We start from the raw sequence: 24910 nt of genomic DNA, 5'->3' as shown, positions 1-24910 counted from the left end.
GCACTTGAGCAGGTCTATCTAATATAGAATGTCTGAGCTTTTAGCCGATTCCAGTATCAAGGAGGCCTGAGCTAGATGGTCTCCACTAATCTAGAAGATCAGATTTGGGAGGAACCCAGAGACGGTCAGAACCAGAGAAACGCAATTGTCTGCTTCCATGGGATGTGAACACACAGAATGTCAAGCCCAGGAGAAGCCATAGAGAAGGGAATGTCAGAGCTGGGAAGGCAGGGAGAAGAAGGAATATCAGAATGAGGAAAGCCCTTTGAGCAGGCAGTTTCAGGACAAAATTTTGGCATAAAACCAAGTAATGTCAAAGCTGGGAGGACTCTTAAAGCACAGATTATCAGAGCTCAGGTGGTCTTGTTTAATTCAATTCAATAAATATTTATTAAGCGCCTACTAGGCACTGTGCTAATTGCTGGTGACTCAAATAAGAAAAACAGTTCTTGCTGTCAAGGTCTTAATAATCTAATGGAGGAAGATAACTCACAAAAAAAGGGGCTTGGAATGCCTGACAAGGGGGGGCATCTTGTTCCCTGGAATTGAAAGCAGGCGGAGCAATGCGGCAAAGTGTAGTTAGAGTCCAACTTCAGCCTGCTATAAAGGTAGGAATTTGGTTCTCTGCCCTCCAGACAGGGAAGAGGAAACTGAGGGAAATAGTGATGGGATCAGAAATAAGGAGCTTATCTTAGGAGGGGCGACTTTGAACAAAAAGTGACAGAACAGATAGATTCTCTAGAACATTAGAACATCTGTCTTGGAGTTGTACTGAGTGAATATCTTGGAGGCTGGAAAATTTGTACACTGGGATGGAAATCTAAGCTCAGTATGTTAGAAAAGAGTGTTCAAATAGAAGGCGGAGTAGCAGACTTGGGAGGGCATGTAAAATAAATAATATCAAAGGTGTAAGGACCTTCACAACCAGATTCCTTGGAGTTGAAACCAGGTAGACCAGCAGATGCAAAGGGAAGAGAACACCATATTATTGCTGGGAACAAACTTTGTTTCTGTGCTCACTGTTGCTTGTTATGAGGAAGGACAAGTAAATTGAAACAATAATAAAAAAAAAGTTTATTAAGGTATACGATGCAGCCTATATGAGTATATAAATCCACACACTGGTGATTCTCTGAATTAAAACTCGTGTCCTGAATCACACAGCCAATGTGGAAATTTGAATATACAATACCTAATCAAGGTGGAGGAGGGTGGGATGGTGGGGAAGTTACAGAAATGTAAAAGCATGATGCTATTCTATCCAAGGGTAAGGCTGTTGTTAATGATTGGGCTGCATTTATAGAGAAAATAAAGTACACAGGATTCACAAGGGAAACAATTTGTGATTTTAAATAACTATTGCTAATAGACCGATGTCATTTAACATACTAAAACTGATTAAACAAGTGAAAAGGAAAAAAAAAACCCTTTGTATTTCAGAGGAGGAAGGGGACTTTGACAGTAAAATGCCAGGGCTGAAAATAGGATGTCTGACTTGGAGGTTCCTTTCAAGAGAATATATTGGAGGATGGATAGAGCTTAAATTGGAGAATTGAAGGGTTAGGACAATAGTCGATGCTCTGAATATCAGAGTTGGGAGTCTATAAAAAAGCCGAAATATGAGACTTAAGAGAGTACGTTCAATGTAAAATGTCTGAGCTAAGAGGAAATTGACAGTCAATGAGGCCTGAGTTCAATGAGGCCTTCCAACCTAGAATATCAAACCTGGGAGAGACTTTAAATCACAGAAAGTGAGAGATGGTCAGAGCTGGAGAAGTCAAATTGTCTGATTCCATGGGATATGAGCACCCAGAATGTAGGGCCTGGGAAAAGCCATAATGAAGAGCTTGTCAGACCTGGAATGGTAAATAGAACAAGTTATATCAGAGATAGCAAAAATCTTAGAACATGATATTTCAGACTAGTTTTGGCCATAAAATCACAGTGTCAGAGCTTCGTGGGTGGGGGTAGGGGTCCTGAGTTCATAGATTATTAGAACTCAGATGGTCCTGAGAACACATTGCTAGGAAGGAATCTTTTCCATATGCTTGGGGTTACAAGTTATTGGGAAGCCAGGTTAAATTTTTAAAAAAGCATTTAAAAATATATGGTATAAAATTCAACATATATATCAATATAATGTCTATAAGCAAAATGATGATCCTCTAAAATTCATGTCCTGACTCATACAGCAAAAGGGGAAGTTTGAATGTGCCATGATTAATCTGGATTTACTAGGGAAAAAATGAACAAAAAAGTCATTGCTTACAGTGTATTCAAGGGGAAAGGCTGCTGTACATATTATTACTATTATTGTTAATTAATAGGTCATATTTATTGAAAAAATTAAGGTAAACCAAAAGAATTCACCAGAGAAACAATTTATGGTTTTTAAATAACTGTATTGATAATAAATATATACCATTTATCATACTAAAACTAATTAAATAAGTAGGGGGAAAAAAACCTAAAATATCAGAAGATGGAAAGGCTTTTGAACAATAAATATCTAGGCTGGGAGAGTCTTTAGAAAATACGATTTCTGACTTGGGGGTACCTTTCAAAAGCATATTTTAGAGGAGCTGAAATGGAGAATTTCAGGGCTGGGATGGCAGTCAAGGCTCCATCACACCTGGGAGTTAACATAATATCCAGAATATAAGACTTGACAAGGTATGACCACCATAAAATGTCTGAGTTTGGAGGCCTCTTAGAATCAATGGGGCCTGAGTGGATGAGGCTCTCCAATCTAGAATATCAACCCTGAGAAAGACTTTAGATCACAGAAAGTGAGACATGGTCAGAGTCACAGAGCTGAAACCGTCTGATTCTGAGAGATCTGAGCACCCAGAATATCAGGCTGGGAGAAGCCACAGGGAAGAGAATGACAGACACTTAAAAGGAGGGATCTCAGAGCTGGCAAAGCCTTCAGACCATGCAGTTTCAGGCCTAGCTCTGGCCATAAAACTGCACAGTGTCAGAGCTTGGAGGGTTCAGAGCTCACATAGTCCTGAGAAAACATGATATTGTCCCCGGGAAGGAGTTTTGTTTCTCTGCTCAGAGTTCCAGTTTATGAGGAAGAGCAGGCAAATTTATACACACACACAACAACCCCAAAGTATTGTTAGGATATGAGATCCCATATATATTTCAGCATAATTGGTATTGTCACAATGGTGATCTCTGAATTGAAACTCATATCTTGTATCATGCAGTTAAAGATGAAAGATAAACATACAGTGCTTAATCTGGTTCCAACAAAAAAAAAAAGAGGAAAGGAAAGGAAAAAATAACCAACAACAGCTCAATTGCTTTCAGTGTCTTGAATGATTAAGGCTGCTGTATATATCACCCTTATTGTTAATGAATGGTCAATATTCATTGAAAAAATAAATAGAATTCAAAAGAGATAGTATTTCTGTTTTCAAATTATTGTGCATTACATATTTCTGTTTTCAAATTATTGTGCATTACATATATATATATATATGTATATATATATATATATACATACATATAAAATCTAATATACTAAAATTGAAGAAATCAATGAAAAGGAAAAAAACAACTCTAGAATATAAGAGGCAAGAGGGGGATTTTATCCACAAAATAATATGCCTTGAAGAATCTTTAGAAAACTCAATGTCTAACTTGGAGATTCCTTCCAAGAGAATATCTTTAGACCCTAGTCCTGGCTCTGAATACCACACGACTGCTGACACAGAAGTCAGATAAAGATACTTAAGAGGGTACGTTCAACACTGAATGTCTGAGTTTGGAGGGTATTTAGAAGCAATGGGGCCTGAACTGGATGGAACCCACTAACCTAGATTATCAAACTTTGGAGGAACTTTAGATTGTAGGAAGTGAGAAATGGTCAGTCAGAGAACTGAATTGGTCTGATTTCATGGGAGGTGAGCACAGAGAAAGTTGGGCCCAGGATAAGCTCTAGGGAAAGAAACATTAGACTAGGCAGGGCACTTAGAAGACAGAACGATAGAGCTCACAAGGCCCTTAGAACATGTAATTTCAGGACTAGCTTTGGCCATAAAACAACAGAGTATCTGAGCTGTGAGGGCTCTTAGAACACAGATAACCAGAGTTCAGATGGTCCTGAGAATACACAGTAGCATTATTTGTCAGGAAGTAAATTTAAAAATCAATATCAAAATGTTTGGTGTATTGACATGTTTCATATGTCATATGTTTCAATATAATTTCTATCAGTACCATATTGATGTTCTTATTTAAAATTCAGGACCTGAAACATAACCAATGAGGTGGGTGAAAATCATTAAAAAAAAAATTGTGCTGAGAAAAAATTTCCATGTACTGCCTTAACCTAAAGACTTATGTATATTTCTACTATTGATAATGAATAGGGATTAGCTTTTTTAACAAATAATGTGTTAAGTACCCAATTCGAAAAGGGGATAGATACCATTTGTGATTTATATGATTATATTGCTAAGACAGAGCAGCAAGGTGATTCAGTGCATAGAGTGCCAGGCCTGGGGTCGGGAAGACTCATGAGATTCATTTTTCATGAGTTCAAATATGACCTCAGTCACTTACTAGCTATGTGACTCTGGGAAAGTCACTTAACCCTGTTTGCCTCAGTATCCTCATCTGTAAAATGAGCTGGAGAAGGAAATAGCAAACCACTCCAGTATCCTTGCCAAGAAAACCCCAAAATGGGGTCACAGAGAGTCAGACACAACTGAAACAACTCAACAACAACATTGCTAAGACATATATTTAATTTAATATAATAAAACAGAATAAATAAATGAAAAGAAATGAAACCCTTGAATATTATCAGAGTTGGGAGACTTTGAACATGAAATGACAGGGCTAGTGGATTCTTTAGAAGGTAGAATGTTTGACTTGGAAATGCATTGCAAGGGAATATCCTTGAGGCTGGGTAGACCTTAGAATGGAGAATTTCTGCACTAAGATGGCAGTCTGAGCTCAGGATGTTACAAACAGATTTTCAAATAGAAGGTGGAATTGTAGACTTGGGAGAATCTGTAGAGCAAATGGTATCAAAGGTTGAGAAAGGGACTGTAAAACACCGAATGTGGGAGATGTCCTGAGAACAGGAGTTGTCTGAGTAAGAGGGGAGCCCACAGATCAGTCCTGGGAGAAGCTGGAAAGAAGAAAAGGCAAGAGCTGGCAGAAAACATGGAGGAAGGGCTAGAAGAGCCAGGAAAGGCCTTAGAATACACAATTTCGGGACTAGCTTGGGCCATCAAACCACACAGTCTCAGAGCTAGGATTATATTGATTAGCAGAGCTCAGATGGTGCTGACAGTACATCATTGCTGGGAATGAGCTTTGTTTCTGTGCTCAGAGTTGCTTGTTATAGGGAAGGATGAGTAAATGTAAATAATAATAAAAAATTGTAGTAAGTATATGAGTTGCAACCTAGTTTACCATATAATTTTTATTAGCATAATAGTAGTCCTCTGAATTAAAACTTGTGCCCTGAATCAGACAGCTTAAGTGAAATATGAATATACAATATTTAATCTGGGGTTGAAAAGATGATGATTAGAAGAAAAAAAATAACAAAAAAAGCATGCACTGTTTTCAATGGATAAAGCTGCTGTATATTATTAATGAATAGTCTGTATTTATTAGAAAAAATGAGGTAAGCACACAGGATTCACAAGGGGAAAAACTGTGATCTGAAACAACTGTACTGCCAATATACAGATGTAATTTGATTACTAAAACTGATTAAATAAGTTAAAAGGAAAAAATATATCAGAGGAAGGAGGAAACTTTGATTAAAAAGCAGGGATGGTCAGGTCTGTAGAAAGCAGAAAGGTATTTCTAAGGGACTCTTAACCAGAGTAGTACATGTAGTTAAACTCACCCATTCCCATCCATTTAAGTTCACTGACACCCAAGATGTCGATATTTAATCTGTCCACCTTTGAGGTGCTTATCAAGAGAATATATAGGAGAGTGGATAGAACTAATCAAGGAGTAGTTGAGTGCTGGGATCCGAATGTCAGAACTGAGCATTGACAAAGAAACCCAAATATGAGACATGAGATGAGAAGTCCATTGCACAATGTCAGGGCAGGAAGGTAATTTAGAATTAACGGGGCCTGAGCTAGAGAAGGTCGTCCAGCACCATATATCAAACTCAGAAGGGACGTTAGAACACAGAGAGTAGAGTATAGTCAGAGCCAGAGAACAGAAATCATCTGATTCCATAGTTATGAACATGCAGAATCTTAGGACTTGGAGAAGTCACAAAGAAGTTAGAGCAGACAGGGCACTAAGAAGAAGTAATTTCAGACTTAAGAAAGCCTTTAGAACACACAATTTCAAGATTAGTTTGGCCATCAGATTACATAGGGTCAGAGCTGGCAGGATTCTTAGAACACAGCTTATCAAAGTTCAGATGGTTCTGAGAACACAGTAGCAGTGCTGGGAAGGAATGCTGTTTATTTGTTTAAAATTTTTAAAAAATACTTATGGTATAAAAGGCAACATATAGTTGAATATAATATTACACAGTGGTGATGCTCTGAAGTAAGAACCACACAGCTAAAGTGGAAGTCTAATATGAATTTAAAGGAAAAAAATGAAAAAAATCCAACTCTGACAATAAATTGCATACAGTGTTTTCAGTGGGTAAGGTGCTCTAAATATAACGATGTAAATGAATGGACTATATTTATAGAAAAAAAATAAGGTAAGCACATCAGATTTACAAGGGATACAATTTCTGATCTTATTAATAATAAATATTCATTTTACACCTGAAAACTGATTAAATAAGTGAAAAGGAAATCATATCAGAGGCCAGAAAAGCTTTTAAACATAAAATGACTAAGCTGAAATAACTAAGACCTTTTTAAAAGTGTTTAGAACCTAGAATCTCTGACTTGGAGGTGAGAGGATGCCTAGTGCTGAGAATGGTGAATTTCCAGGCTGGGATGGCAGGCCAGGCTCTGAATATCACAGTTGGGAGTTGATATGGTATTCAGAACGTGAGTCTTGAGAAAGTTATGTCCGACACAGATGGTCTGAGCTTAGAGACAATTTAGAAACAAAGGGGACTGGCCCAGATGGGGCCTTCCACACCAGAATATCAAACTTAGGAAGAACTTTAAATCACAGAAAATGAGGCAGAGAAGAGAAATTATCTGAATCTGTGGTATGTAAGTGCACTGAATGTCAGGCCGGGGAGAAGCCATTGAGAGGAGAATGTCAGATGTGGCAAGGCAGGTAGAACAAGCGATATCAGAGTCAGGAAAAGCTTATAGAACATTTAATTTGAGGACGAGTTTTGGGCAGAAAATGACGCACTGTCAGATCTGGGAAGGCTCTTAGAATATCAATTATCAGAGCTTAGATGGGCCAGAGAAGAGGCAATAGAATAACATTACTGGAAATAAGTTCTGTACTGAAGGGTCCAACTAATGGCAAAGAATGTTAAATTTTGAAAACATTAAAAATTATATTTGGGTGATGAAATGCAATTTACATGTTAATATTATGATACCTATAAGTATACTGGTGATCCTCTGAATTAAAACTCATGTCCTGAATCACACAGCCAAAGGGGAAATTTGAATATATAATGCCTGATCTGGATTGAAAGGAAAACAATGAAAAGGAAAAAATGACTGACAAAAACGTAAAAGCATGTGATGTTTTCAAGGCTGCTGTACATATTACTATTATTGTTAATTTACCATTACTGGCTTATTTATTTTTCTAAATAATCATATGGCTAATTTATATATGTCATTTAAGATACTAAAACTAGTTAAATAAGTTAAAAGGAAAAAAAACTCTCAACTATCGGTCACATGAATACTTAGAGTATGAAATTTCAGTACTAGCTTGGGCCATAAAACCACACAGTGTCAGAGCTGGGAGGGCTCTTGGAACATGGATTATCAGAGCTCAGATGGTCCAGTGAACACACAATAGTATTACTGGGGAAGGAGTTTTGTTTACATGCTCAGGGTTTCTAGTTTGGAGGAAGGTAAGTTAAAATTTTAAAACATTGCAAATGTATATTTATGGTATAAAATATAAGACTTTTGTCAAAATAATAACTATAGGCCAAATGGTGATGTGTTAAATTAAAACATGTCCTGAATCACACAGCAAAAGTGGAAATTTGAATAGAGTGTCTAATTTGTATTAACAGGAAAACATTAAAAAGTAAAAAAAATTGATAAAATAAAAAGCATGTGATGTTTTCAACAGATTCTATTGTTAATGAATGGGGCATATTTATTGAAAAAAAATAAGGTCAGCACACAGGATTGACAAGGGAAATAATATATGATCTTAAATAATAGTATAGCATATATATGTGTGTGCATGCATGTGTGTTTGTGTGTGTGTATGGTATGTGAGTGTGTGTGTGCGTGTATCCCCTCCTGGATCACTGCCTTGCCGCGGCGGAGGGGCTTGCGTAACTCAATGAAACTATGAGCTGTGCCATGCACAGTTACCCAGCATGGACAGGCCATAGTGGAGAGTTCTGACAAAAGGTGATCCACTACAGAAGGAGATGGCAAATCCACTCCAGTATCTTTGCCAAGAAAACCCCATGGACCATATTAAAATTATAACAGCTATCACACTGGAAGATGAGCTCCTCAAGTCAGACGGTGTCCAACAAGCTACTTAGGAAGGGCAGAGGACAACTACAAGGAGGTCCACAGGAACAATAAAGTGGCTGGACCAAAGTAGAAAGGAAGCTTGGCTGGGGATGTATCTGGTGACGAAAGGAAAATCCAATGCTGTAAAGATCAATATTGCATCGGAACCTGGAACTATGGGATCTATGGAACTTGGATCTGTGAATCAATGTGAGCTTGATGTGATCAAACAGGAGATGAAAGATTAAACATCAACATCTTGCGCATCAATGAAATTAAATGGATGGGAATGGGTGAGTTTAATTCATGTGATCCTTACATATACTAGTGTGGGCAAGAATTGCTTAGAAGAAATAGAACAGCCCTCACAGTCATGAAAAGGGTGAGAAAAGCAGTACTGGGGTGTAATCTCAAAAATGACAGAATGAGATCCGTTTGAACCCAAGGCAAACCGTTCAGCACCTATGCTTCAACCACTGATGCTGAAGAGGCCAAAGTTGATCAGTTCTATGAAGACCTACAACATCTTCTAGAAATAACACCAAAAAATATGTCACATTCATCATCGGGGATTGGAATCCTGAGATAGGAAATCAAAAGAGAATTAGAATAACAGGCAAGTTTGGCCTTGGAGTACAAAATGAAGCAGGGCAGAGACAAGTAGAGTTTTGTCAAGACAACTCGCTGGCCATAGTAAACATTCTTTTTCCACAACACAAAAAGGTGACTCTACATATAAACATCACCAGATGGTCAATATTGAAATCAAATTGATTATATACTTTGCAGTCAAAGGTGGAGAAGCTCTATACAGTCAGTTAAAATAAGACCTAGAGTGACTGTGGCTCAGATCATGAGTTTCTTGTTACAAAATTCAGACTTAAGTTGAAGAAAGTAGGGAAAACCATCAGTATGTAAATATGGCCTAAGTTAAGACTGGTCTTTCTCTGGTCCCAGACCAAACCCTACTTGGTCACTGTTTGGGCCCTGAATAGCTCAGAATGAATGTAAATAAAAATTGTTTCTGTTTTGACCAGAACCCCTGAGGGTCTTCCCCTACTAGATCTATTTTTTTTAAAGAAGCCATTCTTTGCTTCATTTTATTAAGCCTTAATCACTGAATGAGCATTGCCTCAGTCAAGCTGAGACCTGTTAAAGAACTTAGCTTGAAAAGGCCAAGGTCCCCCACTGCATCCTGGGCCATCTCCAGTTGTCCTGATCCATATCTGGCCACTGGACCCAGATGACTCCAGAGGAGAAAGTGAGGCTGGTGACTGTACACTGCCTTCCCTCACTTAAATCCAATTCACTTGCAAGTCCTGGCATCACCTTCCTGAGGTCATGGTCCTCTTCGAGAATGAAGGACAAACTGCAAGCAGCAAGCCTAAATAACATCCCTTATGAATATTAAGGGAAAGTGATGAATAGATTTAAGGATTTAGGGCTGGTAAATAGGGTGTCTGAAGAACTATGGACAGAGGTTTGCAATATTTGTACAGGAGGCAGCAACAAAAAACACTCCAAGGAAAAAGAAGAGCAAGAAACCAAAAAAGCAGTCTGATGAGGCCTTACGAATTACTGAGGGAAGAAAAAAAGGGAAAGGGAAAGGAGAAAAGGAAAGATATACCAAACTGAATGCAGAATTCCAGAAAACAACAAGGAGAGATAAGGTTTTCTTAAATGAGCAATGCAAAGAAATAGAAGAAAATGATAGAATGGGAAAGACAAGAGATCTCTTCAAGAAAATTAGAAATATCAAGGGAACACTTCATGCAAAAATGGGTATGATAAAAGATAAAAATGGTAGGGGCTTAATAGAAGTAGAAGAGATTAAGAAGAAGTGGCAAGACTACACAGAAGAACTATACAAGAAAGATCTTAACAGCACCAATAACCACAATGGTGTGGTTACTGATCTAGAGTCAGACATCCTGGGGAACAAAGTCAAATGGGCCTTAGGAAGCATTGCTAACAATAAGGCTAGTGGAGATGATGGAATTCCAGCTGAGCCATTTCAAACCCTAAAAGATGATGCTGTTAAAGTGTTGCACTCAATATGCCTGCAAATTTGGAAAACTCAACAGTGGCCACTGGACTAGAAAAGATCAATTTCTATCCTAATCCTAAAGAAGGGCAATGCCAAAGAATTTTCAAATTACCAAACAACTGAACTCATCTCACGTACCAGCAAGGTTATGCTTAAGGCTCTTCAAGCTTCAGTAATATGTGAAGCAAGAATTACCAGAAGTGCAAGCTGGTTTTTGAAGAGGCAGAGACCAAATTGCCAACATTTGCTGGATTATGAAGAAAGTATGGGAGTTCCAGAACAACATCTACATCTGCTTCATTGACTACACTAAAACCTTTGACTGTGTGGATCACAACAAAATGCGGCAAGTCCTCAAAGAGATGGGAGTACCAGATTATCTTACTTGTCGCCTGAAAAACCTGTATATGGGCCAAGAAACAATAATAAGAACCAAACATGGAACAACCGATTGGTTTAAGATTGGAGAAAAAGTATGACAAGGCTGTATACTGTCACCTTATTTATTTAGCTTATATGCACAGGACATCATGCGGAATGCCAGGCTAGGTGGATCCAAAACTGGAATAAGGTTGTCAGAAGAAATATCAACAATATCAGATATGCAGACCATACCACTCTGAGGGAAGAAAGTGAAGAAGAATTAAGAAGAAAAGAGATTAAAAGCTGGCTTGAAGGTTAACATTTTAAAAAAAACTAACATCATGGCAACTGGCCGCATCACTTCCTGGAAAATGAAGAAGAAATGGAAGCAGTGTTAGATTTTATATTTTTGGGCTCAAAGATCACTCCAGACAGTAACTGCAGCCATGAAACTAAAAGATGCTTGCTCCTTGGAAGGAAAACTATGGTAAATCTGAACAGTCTACTACAAAGCAGAAATATCACCTTGCTGACAAAGGTATGTATAGTCAAAACTATGATTTTTCCAGTAGTAATCTATGGCTGTGAGAACTGGACTATAGGGAAAACTGAGTACTGCAGAACTGATGCTTTTGAATTGTGGTACCAAAGAAGACTTGGACAGCAAGGAGATCAAATCAGCCAATACTTAAAGAAATTAATTCAGACTATACTTTAGAAGGACAAATACTGAAGCTGAAGCTTAAATACTTTGGCCACTTAATGAGAAGCCAGGACACACTGGAAAAGACCCTAATGTTGGGAAAGATTGAAGGCAAAAGGAAAAGGGGATGACAAAGGATAAGATGGATAGATCAGTGTCATGGAAGCAACAAACATGAGTTTGGACAGACTTCTGGAGATAGTGGAGGCTAGAACAGCCTAGTGTGCTATGGTCCATGGGGTTACTAAGAGTTAGACATGACTGAAAAACTGAATAGCAATAAAAACAACTATATGTAATATATATATATATATATATATATATATATATATGTATGTATGTATATGTATACATATGTATGTATGTATGCATGTGTGTGAGTGTGTACATGTGTATACACACATATATATGTCATTTAATATACTGAGACTGAATAACTAATTGAAAAGGAAAAAAAGGAAAAAATTCTCCTTGAATAACTCTGTAACTCTGCCTCACTAAAATCTAATTTACAAGTGATTCAAAAGGTATCATCCATAACATTTTAATTTTACTATTTCATAGTTTTATTTTACTATTATTATTTTATTAATTTCTTTAAGTTTATTATTATTTAATTTTGTTATTATTTATTATTTTACTATTCGATAATTTTATAATAATTACAATAATTTGACAATCTTATCATTTCATTATTTATTATTTTACTATGTTACTATCTTACCAGTTTACCTACCTTGAAGTCCTGTGGTTAAGGATTGGTGATGAAGCAGCAAGTGTGGATACACTGGGAGCTGTAGTAACAACCCTGCCCACAGGCAACCCAGGCCATAGAGTTCTCTTCTCACTGGCCTGAAGCAGCAGTGGAATTTGGCAGCTCCCTGGGTGTCTGAGCAAGCCTTCTTAAGGACCACACTGCCCACACCCTGGTGTGAGGAAAGGGCAGAAAAGGTATCTTAAAAATTGTCTGCTTCAGCGGATTTCAGACAAACCTGGAAAGACTTAGATGAACTGATGCTGAGTGAAGTGATCAGAACTAGGAAAACATTGTACACAGTAACAGCAACATTGTGTGATGATCAACTATGATAGACTTAGCTCTTCTCAGCAGTACAATGATCAAAGACAGTTCCAAAAGACTCATGATGGAAAATGCTATCCACATCCAGAGAAAAAACTATGGAGTCAGAATACAGATTAAAGCTTACTATTTTCACATTTTTTGTTGTTTTGTTGTTGTTTTTTTCTTTCTCATGGTTTTTCCTTTTTGTTCTGATTCTTCTTTCACAACATGACTAATGTGGAAAAATGTTTAACATGATTGTACATGTATAACCTGTATCAGATTTCTTGCTGTCTAAGGGAGGTGGGAGGGGAGAGGAAAGGGAGGGAGGGAGAATAACTTGAAGTTCAAAATCTTATAAAAATGAATGTTAAAAACTATTTTTACATGTAATTGGAAAAAAATACTTTTAAGGAAAAAAAAGAGTAGAAAAAATTGTCTGTTTCACATAACCCTGGCTTGCTTGCTGTGGCAAGTGGGGCTCCCACCCTGTGGTCAAAACACACACACACACACACACACACACACAAACGCACAAGCACAAAAATTTTTGTGAAGATGATTCCATTCACCATTGGTACATGGGATGTGCACATGCTTATGGACAACACAAAATCCAGCAGGCCTGAAAGACGAACAGCTCTTGTTGCAAGAGAACTCAGTAGGTATCACATCCAAAAAGCAGCCCTGAGTGACGGAAGGCTGGCAAATGAAGGCCAGCTTACCAAAGTTGGAGCTGGATACACATTTTTCTTGAGTGGCCACAGTGATGGGGAGTGTCAGGAAGCTGGTGTAAGCTTCACAATCAAATCTAATGAAGTCAACATGCTTGCATGTCTTTCAAAAGGAGTAAATGACAGGCTCATGACAATGTGATCGCCACTTGCAAGAAAGCACCATGCCACCATCGCCAGTGCCTATGCTCCCACCATGAACGAATCCTGATGAGGTCAAAGAAAAATTTTATGAAGACTTAGAGATCCTCATCATCAATGTGCCAAAAGAGTATAAGTTTGTAATTCTGGGTGACTTTAACACCAGATTAGGCACAGACTGTCAGACATGGTAGGGAGTCCTTGGGAAGACTGGAGTTGGAAAGAACAACAACAATGGTCACTTACTACTGAAGATTTGTACACCTCATGACCTTCTCATCACCAACACTGTTTTCCATTTACCTAAATACAACAAAACTTTGTGGTTGCACCCTCTCAGCAAACATTGGCATTTAATAGACTATATCATTGTAAGGAGAAGAAACGGACAGAATATGAGAGTGACAAAGGCAGTGTGTGGCACAGAGTGCTGGAAGCAGTAGCCCCAAGCCATGACAACTACAGAAGACTCAACATCAACAGATTAGAGCACTTCTTTGTGAATAGTTTGTTACTGACTTGGACAGAAAGCTAAGCCAACAACCAGAAAAAATCAGGATTGGCTTGATGAAAACGGTGGCGAAATTCTGAAGTTGCTGAATAAAAAACCACAGGGTTTACCAGCAGGATATTTCGTCTGTTTCTAAGAAGGCAGCATTTAACTCCATCAAAAGTAAAGTGCAGGGGCAGCTAGGTGGTGCAGTGGATAGAGCTCCAGCCTTGCAGTCAGGAGGATCTGAGTTCAAATCCAGCCTCAAACACTTGAGACTAGCTGTGTGACCCTGGGCAAGTCACTTAACCCCAAGTGCCTCACCAAAAAAAAAAAAAGTGCAAGTGAATCTTAGAGAGATGCAGGAATTTTGGCTGAGTAAGAAGGCAGTTGCAATTCAGTTTTACACAGATAGTAACAAGCCAAAGCATTTTTACAATGCCTTGAAGGCTATTTATGGGCCAAAGACCTATGTTGCATCTCGACTACTCAGTGCTGATGAAACCACATTGATCTTGGAGAGATGGGCTGAACACTTCCATAGTGTTCTCAACAGAATGTCATCAATCAATTCGGAAGCCATTGACTGTTTACCTCTGGTTAAAGTCAATCTCTCTCTAGCCAAACTTCCAACTGAAGAAGAGGTTTCTAATGCCCTTAGGCTCCTCTCATGTGGCAAAGCGCCTGGTGCTGATTCCATTCCAGCAGAGATCTGTAAGGCAGGGGATCCATTGCTTATATAGAGGCTGATTGAAATCTTCTGGGTTATATGGCAAGAGGAGGTTATCCCCTAGTAGTTCAAGGATGCCTTCATTGTCCATCTCTATAAAGGAAAAGGAAATAGGTTGTCCTGTGACAATCATGGTGGTGGTGGTCGGGGGGTTGTCTCTCTCTCTTAGTCACTGCTGGCAAGATTCTTGCCAGAGTACTCCTTAGTAGGATGATCCTTCACCTAGAAGATGGTCATGTACCTGACAGCCAGCATGGCTTCAGAAAGGGCTGAGGAATGGTTGCTATGGTGTTTGTTGTCCAGCAACTCCAGAAGAAATGTCATCAGTTGTGAGACATGGGAGACACTGGCACAGGACCACCCAACATGGAGTGCCCACATCAAAGAAGGTGCAATGCTCTATGAGCAAAGCAGGATTGCAGTAGCTCAAAAGAAATGTAAGATGCACAAATTTAGAGATATCTCCCTCTCAAATGGTCATATGGACTACTTGTGCCTGACCTTTGCACCCTTCATACTCATATTTGTATGATCAGCCCTAGTTGGATACACTGTACATTGACCCCACATTATGATGTCACTTTAGTTCTCTTTGAGCATGAAGGACAAACAGCAACCACTGGAAATGAAAGGGGAGGGTTTTTTTTTAAAGGGACACCATTATTGATTTTAAATAAGTGCATTGCCAATTCACATATATAATTTAATATAAGAAAATTTAATTAAAATTGAATATAACTGTACTGGGGGGACTTTGAATAGAAAATAACAGAGCTGAGACAGTCTTTAGAACATACAGTATCTGACTTTATTTGAACTGCAAGAGAATATCTTGCAGGCTGGATGGACCTTAAAATGGAGAATTTCCACACTGGATAAGCAGTCCAAGGTCTGAATATCAGAACTGAGAATTCCTATAGAAGCCAGAATATCAGACTTGGAGGCCATGTAGAACATAAAATGTCTAAGCTTGGAGGCAGTCTATGATCTTGAGCCCCCAAACAGAATGGGACCATCCAACTCATATTGTTATCCAAGATGGCATAGAGCTCAAAATGCAGATTATGGGAGATGCTCAGAGCCTGAGTACAGAAATTGTCTGAATCCTTGGGATGTGAGCACATAGCCTCTCAGACCTAGGAGAAGGCAGGGGGAAGAGAATGTTAGAGCTGGCAATGAACTTAGAGAAAATGGTAACAGAGCCTGGAAAGTCAACAGAACATATAATTGCAGGGCTAGCTTGGGCCATAAATTGACAAAGTGTCAGAACTGGGAGGCCCCTTATAAGCTCAGATGGTCCTGAGAACCTAAAATATCATTGCTGGGAACAAGTTTTGTTTCTGTGCTCAGAGTTGCAACCTATATGAAAGTACCACTAAATATGAACAACACTAAAAAGTTTATTTAGGGAATGAATTGCAAAGTATATCACATTATATTCTGTATTAGCACAATGTTGATCCTCTGAATTAAAACTCAAGTCCAGCATCGCTTAGTCAAAGATGACAGGTCAGGGCAACATACAATGCCTAATCTGGTTTCAAAAAAAAGGAAAGGAAAGGGAAGGGAAGGGAAGGGAAGGGAAGGGAAGGGAAGGGAAGGGAAGGGAAGGGAAGGGAAGGGAAGGGAAGGGAAGGGAAGGGAAGGGAAGGGAAGGGAAGGGAAGGGAAGGGAAGGGAAGGGAAGGGAAAGGAAAGGAAAGGAAAGGAAAGGAAAGGAAAGGAAAGGAAAGGAAAGGAAAGGAAAGGAAAGGAAAGGAAGGAGAGGAGAGGAGAGGAGAGGAGAGGAGAGGAGAGGAGAGGAGAGGAGAGGAGAGGAGAGGAAAGGAAAGGAAAGGAAAGGAAAGGAAAGGAAAGGAAAGGAAAGGAAAGGAAAGGAAAGGAAAGGAAAGGAAAGGAAAGGAAAAAAATAACTGAAAAAAAAATTGCATGCCATGTGAACTTAAGGCTGATGTAGATAACACTATATTTGTTAATGAATAGTACCTATTGAAAAGATAAAGTATATAGAATTCAAAAGAAAAACAATTTGTGCTTTCAAATGATTGTACTGCTAATGTATAAATGTTATTTAATATAAAAACACCTGAGAAATTATTGAAAAGAAAACAATCTAAAAAATCAGATGTATGAGGGGACTTTGATCAAAAAAAGACATGGCATGTTAGATCTTTAGAAAACAGAATATAGGACTTGGTGGTACCCTCCCAGAGAATATATCGGAGTTTGGATAGAGCTTAGAGAGGAGAATTTCTGGGCTGGGAGGACAGTCCAGACTCTGAATATCAGAACTAGGAGGTAACCTTGGAGGAAGAATATAAGACCAGAGAGGCTGTGTCCAATACAGAATAAGCTTAGAGGCAATTTAGAATCAACGGGGCCTGAATTGGATGAGTCCCTGCAACCTAGAATATCAAACATGAGAGGAACTTTAAAACACAGAAAGTGAGAGGTGGTCTGAGGTCAAGAACTGAAATGATCTACTTCACTTAGATGTTAGCATATGAGAATGCCAGACCCCAGAGAAGCCACAGAGAAGAGAATGTTAGACCTGGCAGGAAACTTAGAAAAAGGAATGTCAGAGCCAGGAAAGAGCTTAAGACATGCAATTTCAGGACAAGATTTGGCCATAAAACCAGAACATTGGAGTGGGAAGGGGTATTACAAGAGGGATTATTAGAGACCTGTTGATCCTGACAACACACTATCATTTCAATGAAGGAGTGAGTCTTTTATATGCTCAGGAGTCAAGTTATGGGGAAGGAAAGTTGAATTGAAAAAAAAAATTTTTTTAAGCCATTTATGGCATAAAAGGCAACATTTATCTCAGTAGAATTTGTCTAAGCACAATAGTTATCCTTTTATTTAAAACTCATATCCTAAAACACATAGTCAAAGTACAAATTTGAATATAGAGAGCCTCATCTGACTCCAAAGGAAAACATTGAAAAGAAAAATAAATAAGTGACATAAATGCATGCAGTGTTTTCTACGAGTAAGGCTTCTATAAATATTGCTATTAAATTAACACATGGGCCATATTTATTGAAAAAATAATAGGATTTACAAAAGAAACAATCTGTGGTCTTAATTTAAATAATTGGATTGCTAAAATACATGTCATTTAATATATGAAAACTGAACAAATGAGTGAAAATTAAAAAAAAAACCACACACATCCTTAGTATATTGTAGGAGAAAGGCGACTTTGACCAAAAAAATAATACAATGCTGAGAGTATCTTTAGAATAAAGAGTTTCTGGTGTGGTGGTATACTCAAAAAGACCATATGAAAGGCTGGATAGAGCTCAGAACAGAGGCTTCCTTCCAGTGCTCGGATAGCTGTCCTGGCTGACAGAGTGACATAAAAGTCAGGCTATCTGGCCTGCAAGAGAATCTAGAACATAGTGGGAATGGGCTTGGAGGCATCTTACAATCAAGAAGGCCTAAGCTAGATGGGACCCTGCAGTCAGCAACATCAAATATGGGAGGGATTTAGGGAGAGAGAAGGGACCTCACAGAAAGTAAGAGGTGGTCAGAGCCAGAGAACAGAAAGTTTCTGAGTCCATGGGATGTGAGAAGAGAAGGCCTGGAAGAATCTGCAGAGAAGAGAATATCAGAGCAGGCAGGGCACTTGGAAGGAAGGATAGCAGAGCTAGAAAACCACTTACAACATAAAATTTTGGACTAACTTAGGTCATAACAACACAGTGTCAAAGCTAGATAGCATCTAATACTGGAGATTATCAGAGCTCAGACGGGCCTGAGAACAGATAATATTGGTTCTGGGAAGGACTTTTGTTTATGTGCTCCAGATTCCCAGTTACAGGGAAAGAAAATTAAATTTCACAAACATAAAAAAGTATGTTTATGATACTGAAAACAACATATATTTCAATGCAATATTGATAAGCACAATGATGATCCTCTCAATTTAAAATCATGTTCAGAATCACACAGGCAAAGGGGAAGTTTGAATATACCATACTCAATTTGGATTAAAAGTTACAAAAAAAAAACCACCTGACAAAAAAGTAATTGTTTTCAAGGGGGAAAGGCTGCTGTACATATTACTATTATTGTTAATGAATAGGCCATATTTATAAAGAAAATAAAGTACACAGGATATTCAATGAAAACAATTTCAATTTTAAATAATTGTTACATGTTAATACACCTATGTCATTTAACATACTAAAAATTAATAAATAACTAGTAAAAAAAAAAAGGAGGAAAAAACCTAGATTATCAGAGGACAGAAAGACTCTTGAATATCAAATAAATAAGAAAATAGGAATGTCTTTAGCAACCAGGATGTCTGACCTGGAGGTGGCTTTGAAGAGAATGTATTAGAGCGCAGATAGAACATAGAATGGGGATTTTCCAGGCTGGGAGGACAGGCCAGGGTCTGAATATCACAACTGGGAGGTGACATGGAAGCCAGAATATGAGACTTGAGAGAGTATATATAACATAGAACGTCTGAGTGTGGAGGCAATTTAGGGTCATTGGAACCTGAGCTGAAATAGAATATCTCCAACCTAGAATGTCAAACATGGGAGAGATTTTAAAACATGCAAAGTGAGAGATGGTCTGAGCCAGAGAACAGAAACTGTCTGATTCCATGGGATGTGAGCACAGAAAACGTAAGGCTTGGGAGGAGTCACAGGGAAGAGAATGTCAGAGCTGGGAAAGTGGTTAGGAAATGTAATACTGGAGCCAGGAAAGCCCATAGAGCATCCAATTTCAAGACTATTTTGGCCATAAAACCACAAAGTATCACAGCTTGGAGGGTTCTACTTACATAGATTACCAGACCTCAGATGATCCTGAGAACACACAGTATTGTTGCTGGATACAAGTTTTGTTTCTGTGCTCAGAGTTCCACCTTACAAGGAAAGAAAGAGAAATTTACACAACAAAACCAAAGTATATTTAGGGTATGAGATGCACCATATATTTCAGTAAAATTTATGTCAGCACAATAGTGATCCTCTAAATTAAAATTCAGGTCTGACATTATATAGTCACAGAGGAAAGGTGAACATACAGTGCCTAATTTGGTTCTCATAAATAAAATGAAAGGAACAGGGTAAAATACATGAAAATACAATAAGTTCATGCAGTATCCTGAAAGGTTAAGGAAACTGTAGCTATCACTATAATTGTTACTGAATGGTCAGTATTTATTGAAAAAATTAATTATGTACACAAAAATGAAAGGATAAAATTTGTGCTCTCAAATAATTGTATTGTTAATACATATATTTAATTTAATATACTAAAACAATAAATAAGTGAAAAAAAAAATGTATGTAAGAGTTTTGTTTCTGTGCTCAGAGTTCCCATTGAAGATGGGGGACAGGTAAATTTAACAAACAATAACAAAGTATATTTAGTGTAGAGCATACAACATGTTTTTCAAAATAATTTATATCAGCTCCACAAGGATGTTCTTGTATAAATATCAGGTCCTAAAACAAAGCCAATAAGGAAAGCGAAAAATATATTACTTTAGTGGGATGAAAATCTGACCCCCCCCAAAAAATAGCCTGAGGAAAAAATGATTTCATGCACTGCTCTAATCTTATCAGTAGTAAGACTGAGACTGATATTCCTATTATTGGATATAAAAGATACCACATAAAACATAGAATGTCTGAGTTTAGAGGCAATCTAAGACCATGAGTGACCGATGGGGCCATCCAACCCATGACATAAAAGGTGGAACACAGCTTAAAACGCAAATTGTGGGAGATGTTTGGAGCCTGACAAGAGAAATTGCTTGAATCTTGCCTGAATTTTTGGGATGTGAGCACACACCCTGTCAAGCCTGGGAGAAGGGAGAGAGAAGAGGATGTCAGAGGTGGCAGGGCATGTAGGAGAAAGAAAATCCGAGCCAAGAAATCTCCTGGAACATGCAATTCCAGGACTAGGTATGGCCATCGAACCACAGAGTATGAGAGTTTAGAGGGGTCTCACATCATTGCTTATCAGAAAGTCTTTGATCCTGAGACATGAATTAGTATCTTCAATGTGAATGGAACTGACTCATCCATAACACAGGAAAGGACAGGTGAATTTGAACAACGATGAAAACATTTATTAAGGATATATGATGTATCTGAATCATGCAGCCAAAGTGGAAATCTGAATATACTGTCTGATCTGAATCAACAGGAAAACAATGAAAAGAAAAAAATGACATCAAAGTAAAAGCATGGGGTGTTTTCAAGGGAAAAGGCTCCTAGACAAATATATGACCACTGCTATTAATGAATGGGCCTTAATTACTGGGGAAAAAATAAGATAAGTACACAAGATTCACATGAGGAGAAAAGTGTGATTTTATATAATTGCATTGCTAATATACAGGTGTCATTTAACATACTAAAACTGATTAAATAGGTGAAAAGGGGAAAAGAACAACCTTTGGATACAAGAGGAGAGAGTAGACTTTGAGCATCAAATGTTGGAGCTGGGAGGGTCTTTGAAAAATACGATCTCTGATTTGGAGGTGCCTTTTATGAGAACATATTGGAGGATGGGTAGAGCTTAGAATAGAGAATTTCAGGGCTGGGATGTCAGTAAAGGCAATGAATATCAGAACTAGGAGTTGACATGAAATCTAAAACATGAGATTTGAGAGAGTATGTCCAACATAGAATATCTGAGCTTGGAATCAACTTAGACTCAATGAGGCCTGAACTGGATGAGTCCCTTCCAACTAGAATATCAAACATGAGAGGACTTTCAAACACAGAAAGTACAAGATGGTCTAAACCAGAGAACTGAAATGATCTGATTCAGCTGGATCTGAGAGTATATCATGTCAGGCCCCAGAGAAGCCATGGAGAAAAGAATGTCAGACCTAGCAGGAAACTACTTAGAAGAAGGAATGTCAGAGCCAGGAAAGCACTTAGAACATGCAATACCAAACTGGGAAGGGAGGGACTTTAGGCCACAGAGAGAGAGGGAGAATGGCCTGAGCTAGAGAACAAAAATGCTCAGACTCCGTGGGATTGGAGCACACAATATGGCAGGCTCAGAAGAAGTGAAAGGGAAGAGAATGTCAGAGATGGCAAGAGAGGGAGAAAAAGTGATATCAGGGATAGCAAAGCACTTAAAGCACAGCATTTAAGGACTAGTTTGGGAAATAAAAACGCAGTGTTAAAGCGAGGAAGGCTTGTAGAACACAGATCAGACCTCAAGTGGTTCTAAAAACACACAATGTCATTGCTATGAAGAAATCTTTTTATGTGCTTGTGGGCCCAAATTATGAGGCAAGAAAGTTGAATTTCAAAAACATGAAAAGGTATATTTCTGGTATTAAATGCAACATATATATCAATATGCTATCTATAAGCATAATGGTGATCCTCTAAATGCAAGCTCATGTCCTGAATCACACAACCAAAGAGAAAATTTGTCTAGATATAGTGCCTAATCTGGATTAAAAGGAAAACAGTGAAAAGAAAGAAAACTAACTGACAAAAAAGTCACTGCATGTAGTATTTTCAAGGGGAAGGGCTGCTATAGATATTACTATTATTGTTGATGAGTGGGCTATATTTATTTTAAAAATAAGGTAAGTACACAGGATTCACAAGGGAAACAATGTGTGATAATAAATATGCCTAACAAATATACGTGATTTAATGTACTAAAAATGGCTTAATAAGTGAAAAAGAAAAATAAGCCCTAGGATATGAGAGGAAGGAGAAGATGTTGACCACTGAATGTTAGAGCTGAGAGGGTCTTTTGAAAAAACGTCTGACTTGGAGGTGCCTTTTATGAGAACATAGTGGAAGATGGATGGGACCCTACAATCTAGAATATCAAACTTGGGAGAGACTTAGTGACACAAAAAATGGAAAGTGGTTAGGGTGAGAGAAGAGAAATTGTCTAATTCGGTGAGATGTGAGCACACAGTATATCAGACCTGGGAGAAGCCAGAGAGAAGAGAATGTTAGAGGGAAGGCAAATTTAGAGTTAGTATCAGAGCTAGCAAAGCCCTTAGAACATGCAATTCGAGGACTAGTTTGGCCATAAAAGCATACCATGTGAGAGCTGGGGAGGCTCTTCAAATATAGATCATCAGACCTCTGATAGTCCTAAGAACAATCAATCAGGAGAGCTTAATTAAGTGCATACTATAGGCCAGGCACTGTGCTAAGTGCTGGGGCTACAAAAAGAGGCGAAAGACAAACCCTTAAGGAGATTACAACCTAACAGGGGAGACAGCATGTAAGCAAATATATACAAAGCAAACAATATACCTGATAACACATGAAATAATTAACAAAAGGAAGACGCTGGCATTAAGAGGAAGACTTCCTGTAGAAGGTGGGATTTTAATTGGCACTTAAATGAGAAAGAGAGGTCAGTAGTAAGGGCAGAGGAAGGAGAACATTCCAGGCATGGGGACCAACCAGGGAAAGTACCTGGAGCCAGGAGATAGAGAGTCTAGTTGATGGAACAGCCAGGAGGCCAGTGTTATATGATTAAACAGCACAGGTCAGAGACAGAGGTATAAGAAGACTGGAAAGGTAGCAGGGGGCTAGATTATGAAAGTCTCTGAATGCCAAACAGAATATTTTGTATTTAGTCTTGGGGATAACAGGAAAACACCTTAACCTTGCTGAGAATGAGTTTTATTTCAGTGCTTAGAATTCTAACTTATGGGGGCAGCTAGGTGGCACAGTGGATAAAGCACCGGCCCTGAAGAGGACCTGAGTTCAAATCTGGCCTCAGACCAAACACTTGACACTTACTAGCTGTGTGACCCTGGGCAAGTCACTTAACCCCAATTGCCTAAAAAGTAAAAAAAAAAAATTTAAAAAAAGAATTCGAACTTATGAAGAAAGAAATTTACAAAACAAAAACAATGTATGTTTAGTGTATGAGATGCAAGTAAGTATCACTGCTGGGAAAGAGTTTTGTTGCTATGCCCAGAGTTTCAATTTGTAAAGAAGGACAAATACATGGAAGCCACAATTTTTTAAAAATGTATTTAGGATTTGATATGTAACATAAAATACAGTATAATTTGTATCAGTAGAATGGTGATCCTCTGAAACTTATATGCTGAATGACAAAGCCAACAAGGAATGGTGAACATCAAGTGCCTATTCTGGTTCCAATTTTGTTAAAAAAGAAAAATATTTGAAAACAAAGAAAATGCATTTAGTATCTTGAAGGTTTAAGGCTGCTGTAGGTATCAATACTATTTTTAATAAATTGTCACTATTAAAAAAGTAAGAAAACAAAAAATTCAAAAGATACAATTTGTGTGCACAAAAGTCTACTGCTCATGCACAGATGTAATTTAATACATATGCATCATGTTTCTTGAAATTATTAATAGCATCACAATGCTAAAGTTCTGTAGGAAATGCCACATCCTGAAACACAGCCAATGAGAAAAGAGAAAAAAACATTACTTTGGTGAGATGAAAATCCAAAATCTGTGTGTGTGTGTGTGTGTGTGTGTGTGTGTGTGTGTGTGTGAGTATACATACTCTAAAAAAATAATTCCTTGCACTGCCTTAATCTAGCAAGAGGCTGCTGATGTGATTACTGTAAATAAACAATGAAGTGCTATTTTTAAACAAGCTGTTAAGAACCTACTTTTAAACAGAACACCATTTGTGATTTTAAATAACTGCTAAGACCCAATATGTAATTTAATTTAATTCATGAATAGAATTTGTTGATCTGTTCTTTCCTCCTTTTATCATGTAAATGTTTACAGTTGGATATTTGCCCTTCAGTACTGCTTTGTCTCCATTCCACAACTTTTGGTATGTTATCTCATTTTTGTCATTTCCTTTAATGAAATTATTGATTCTTTCTATCATTACTTCTTTGACCCATTCATTCTTTAGGAATAGATAATTTGGTTTCCAACTAATTTTAATCTGTGCTTCAAAAGCTCTTTATCAAATGTAATTTTCATTGTATTACGGTCCCAAAAGGGTACATTTAATATTTTTGCT

At 38.0% G+C, this 24910-nt stretch overlaps 1 protein-coding gene and 1 long non-coding RNA gene across 4 annotated transcripts in view; one reads left to right on the top strand and one right to left on the bottom strand.

Annotated features, from left to right (window-relative positions):
- The window catches only part of LOC110203312 (uncharacterized), a 128244-nt gene extending 115271 nt beyond the window's left edge, over positions 1 to 12973 (top strand). For both annotated transcript variants that reach the window (XR_002322924.2, XR_002322932.2), the window contains one exon: positions 12483 to 12973. This is a non-coding gene — a long non-coding RNA (uncharacterized LOC110203312). The remainder of the gene's footprint in view (positions 1 to 12482) is intronic.
- A 1899-nt stretch (positions 12974 to 14872) lies between these two features.
- Positions 14873 to 24910, bottom strand: part of LOC110203309 (uncharacterized protein C8orf48-like) — a 195515-nt gene continuing 185477 nt past the window's right edge. The window contains exons 8-9 of one of the 2 annotated variants that reach the window (XR_013483690.1): positions 19717 to 19800; positions 14873 to 15006 (exon numbers count right to left, since the gene is read on the bottom strand). Coding sequence is in view for 1 of the 2 variants with exons in the window: in XM_078147992.1 (XP_078004118.1) it covers positions 19789 to 19800 (12 nt within the window). In the remaining variant the exon portion in view is untranslated. Of the gene's footprint in view, positions 15007 to 19636; positions 19801 to 24910 lie in introns of those variants that run through there. The other variant, XM_078147992.1, reaches the window with a different exon arrangement.

Source organism: Phascolarctos cinereus, unplaced genomic scaffold (genome assembly GCF_003287225.1).
Source record: "Phascolarctos cinereus isolate Bilbo 61053 unplaced genomic scaffold, phaCin_HiC Scaffold_8;HRSCAF=390, whole genome shotgun sequence".
Taxonomy (NCBI): domain Eukaryota; kingdom Metazoa; phylum Chordata; class Mammalia; order Diprotodontia; family Phascolarctidae; genus Phascolarctos; species Phascolarctos cinereus.
Note: the sequence above shows the minus strand (reverse complement) of the source record. Positions and strands in the feature narration are given on the sequence as shown.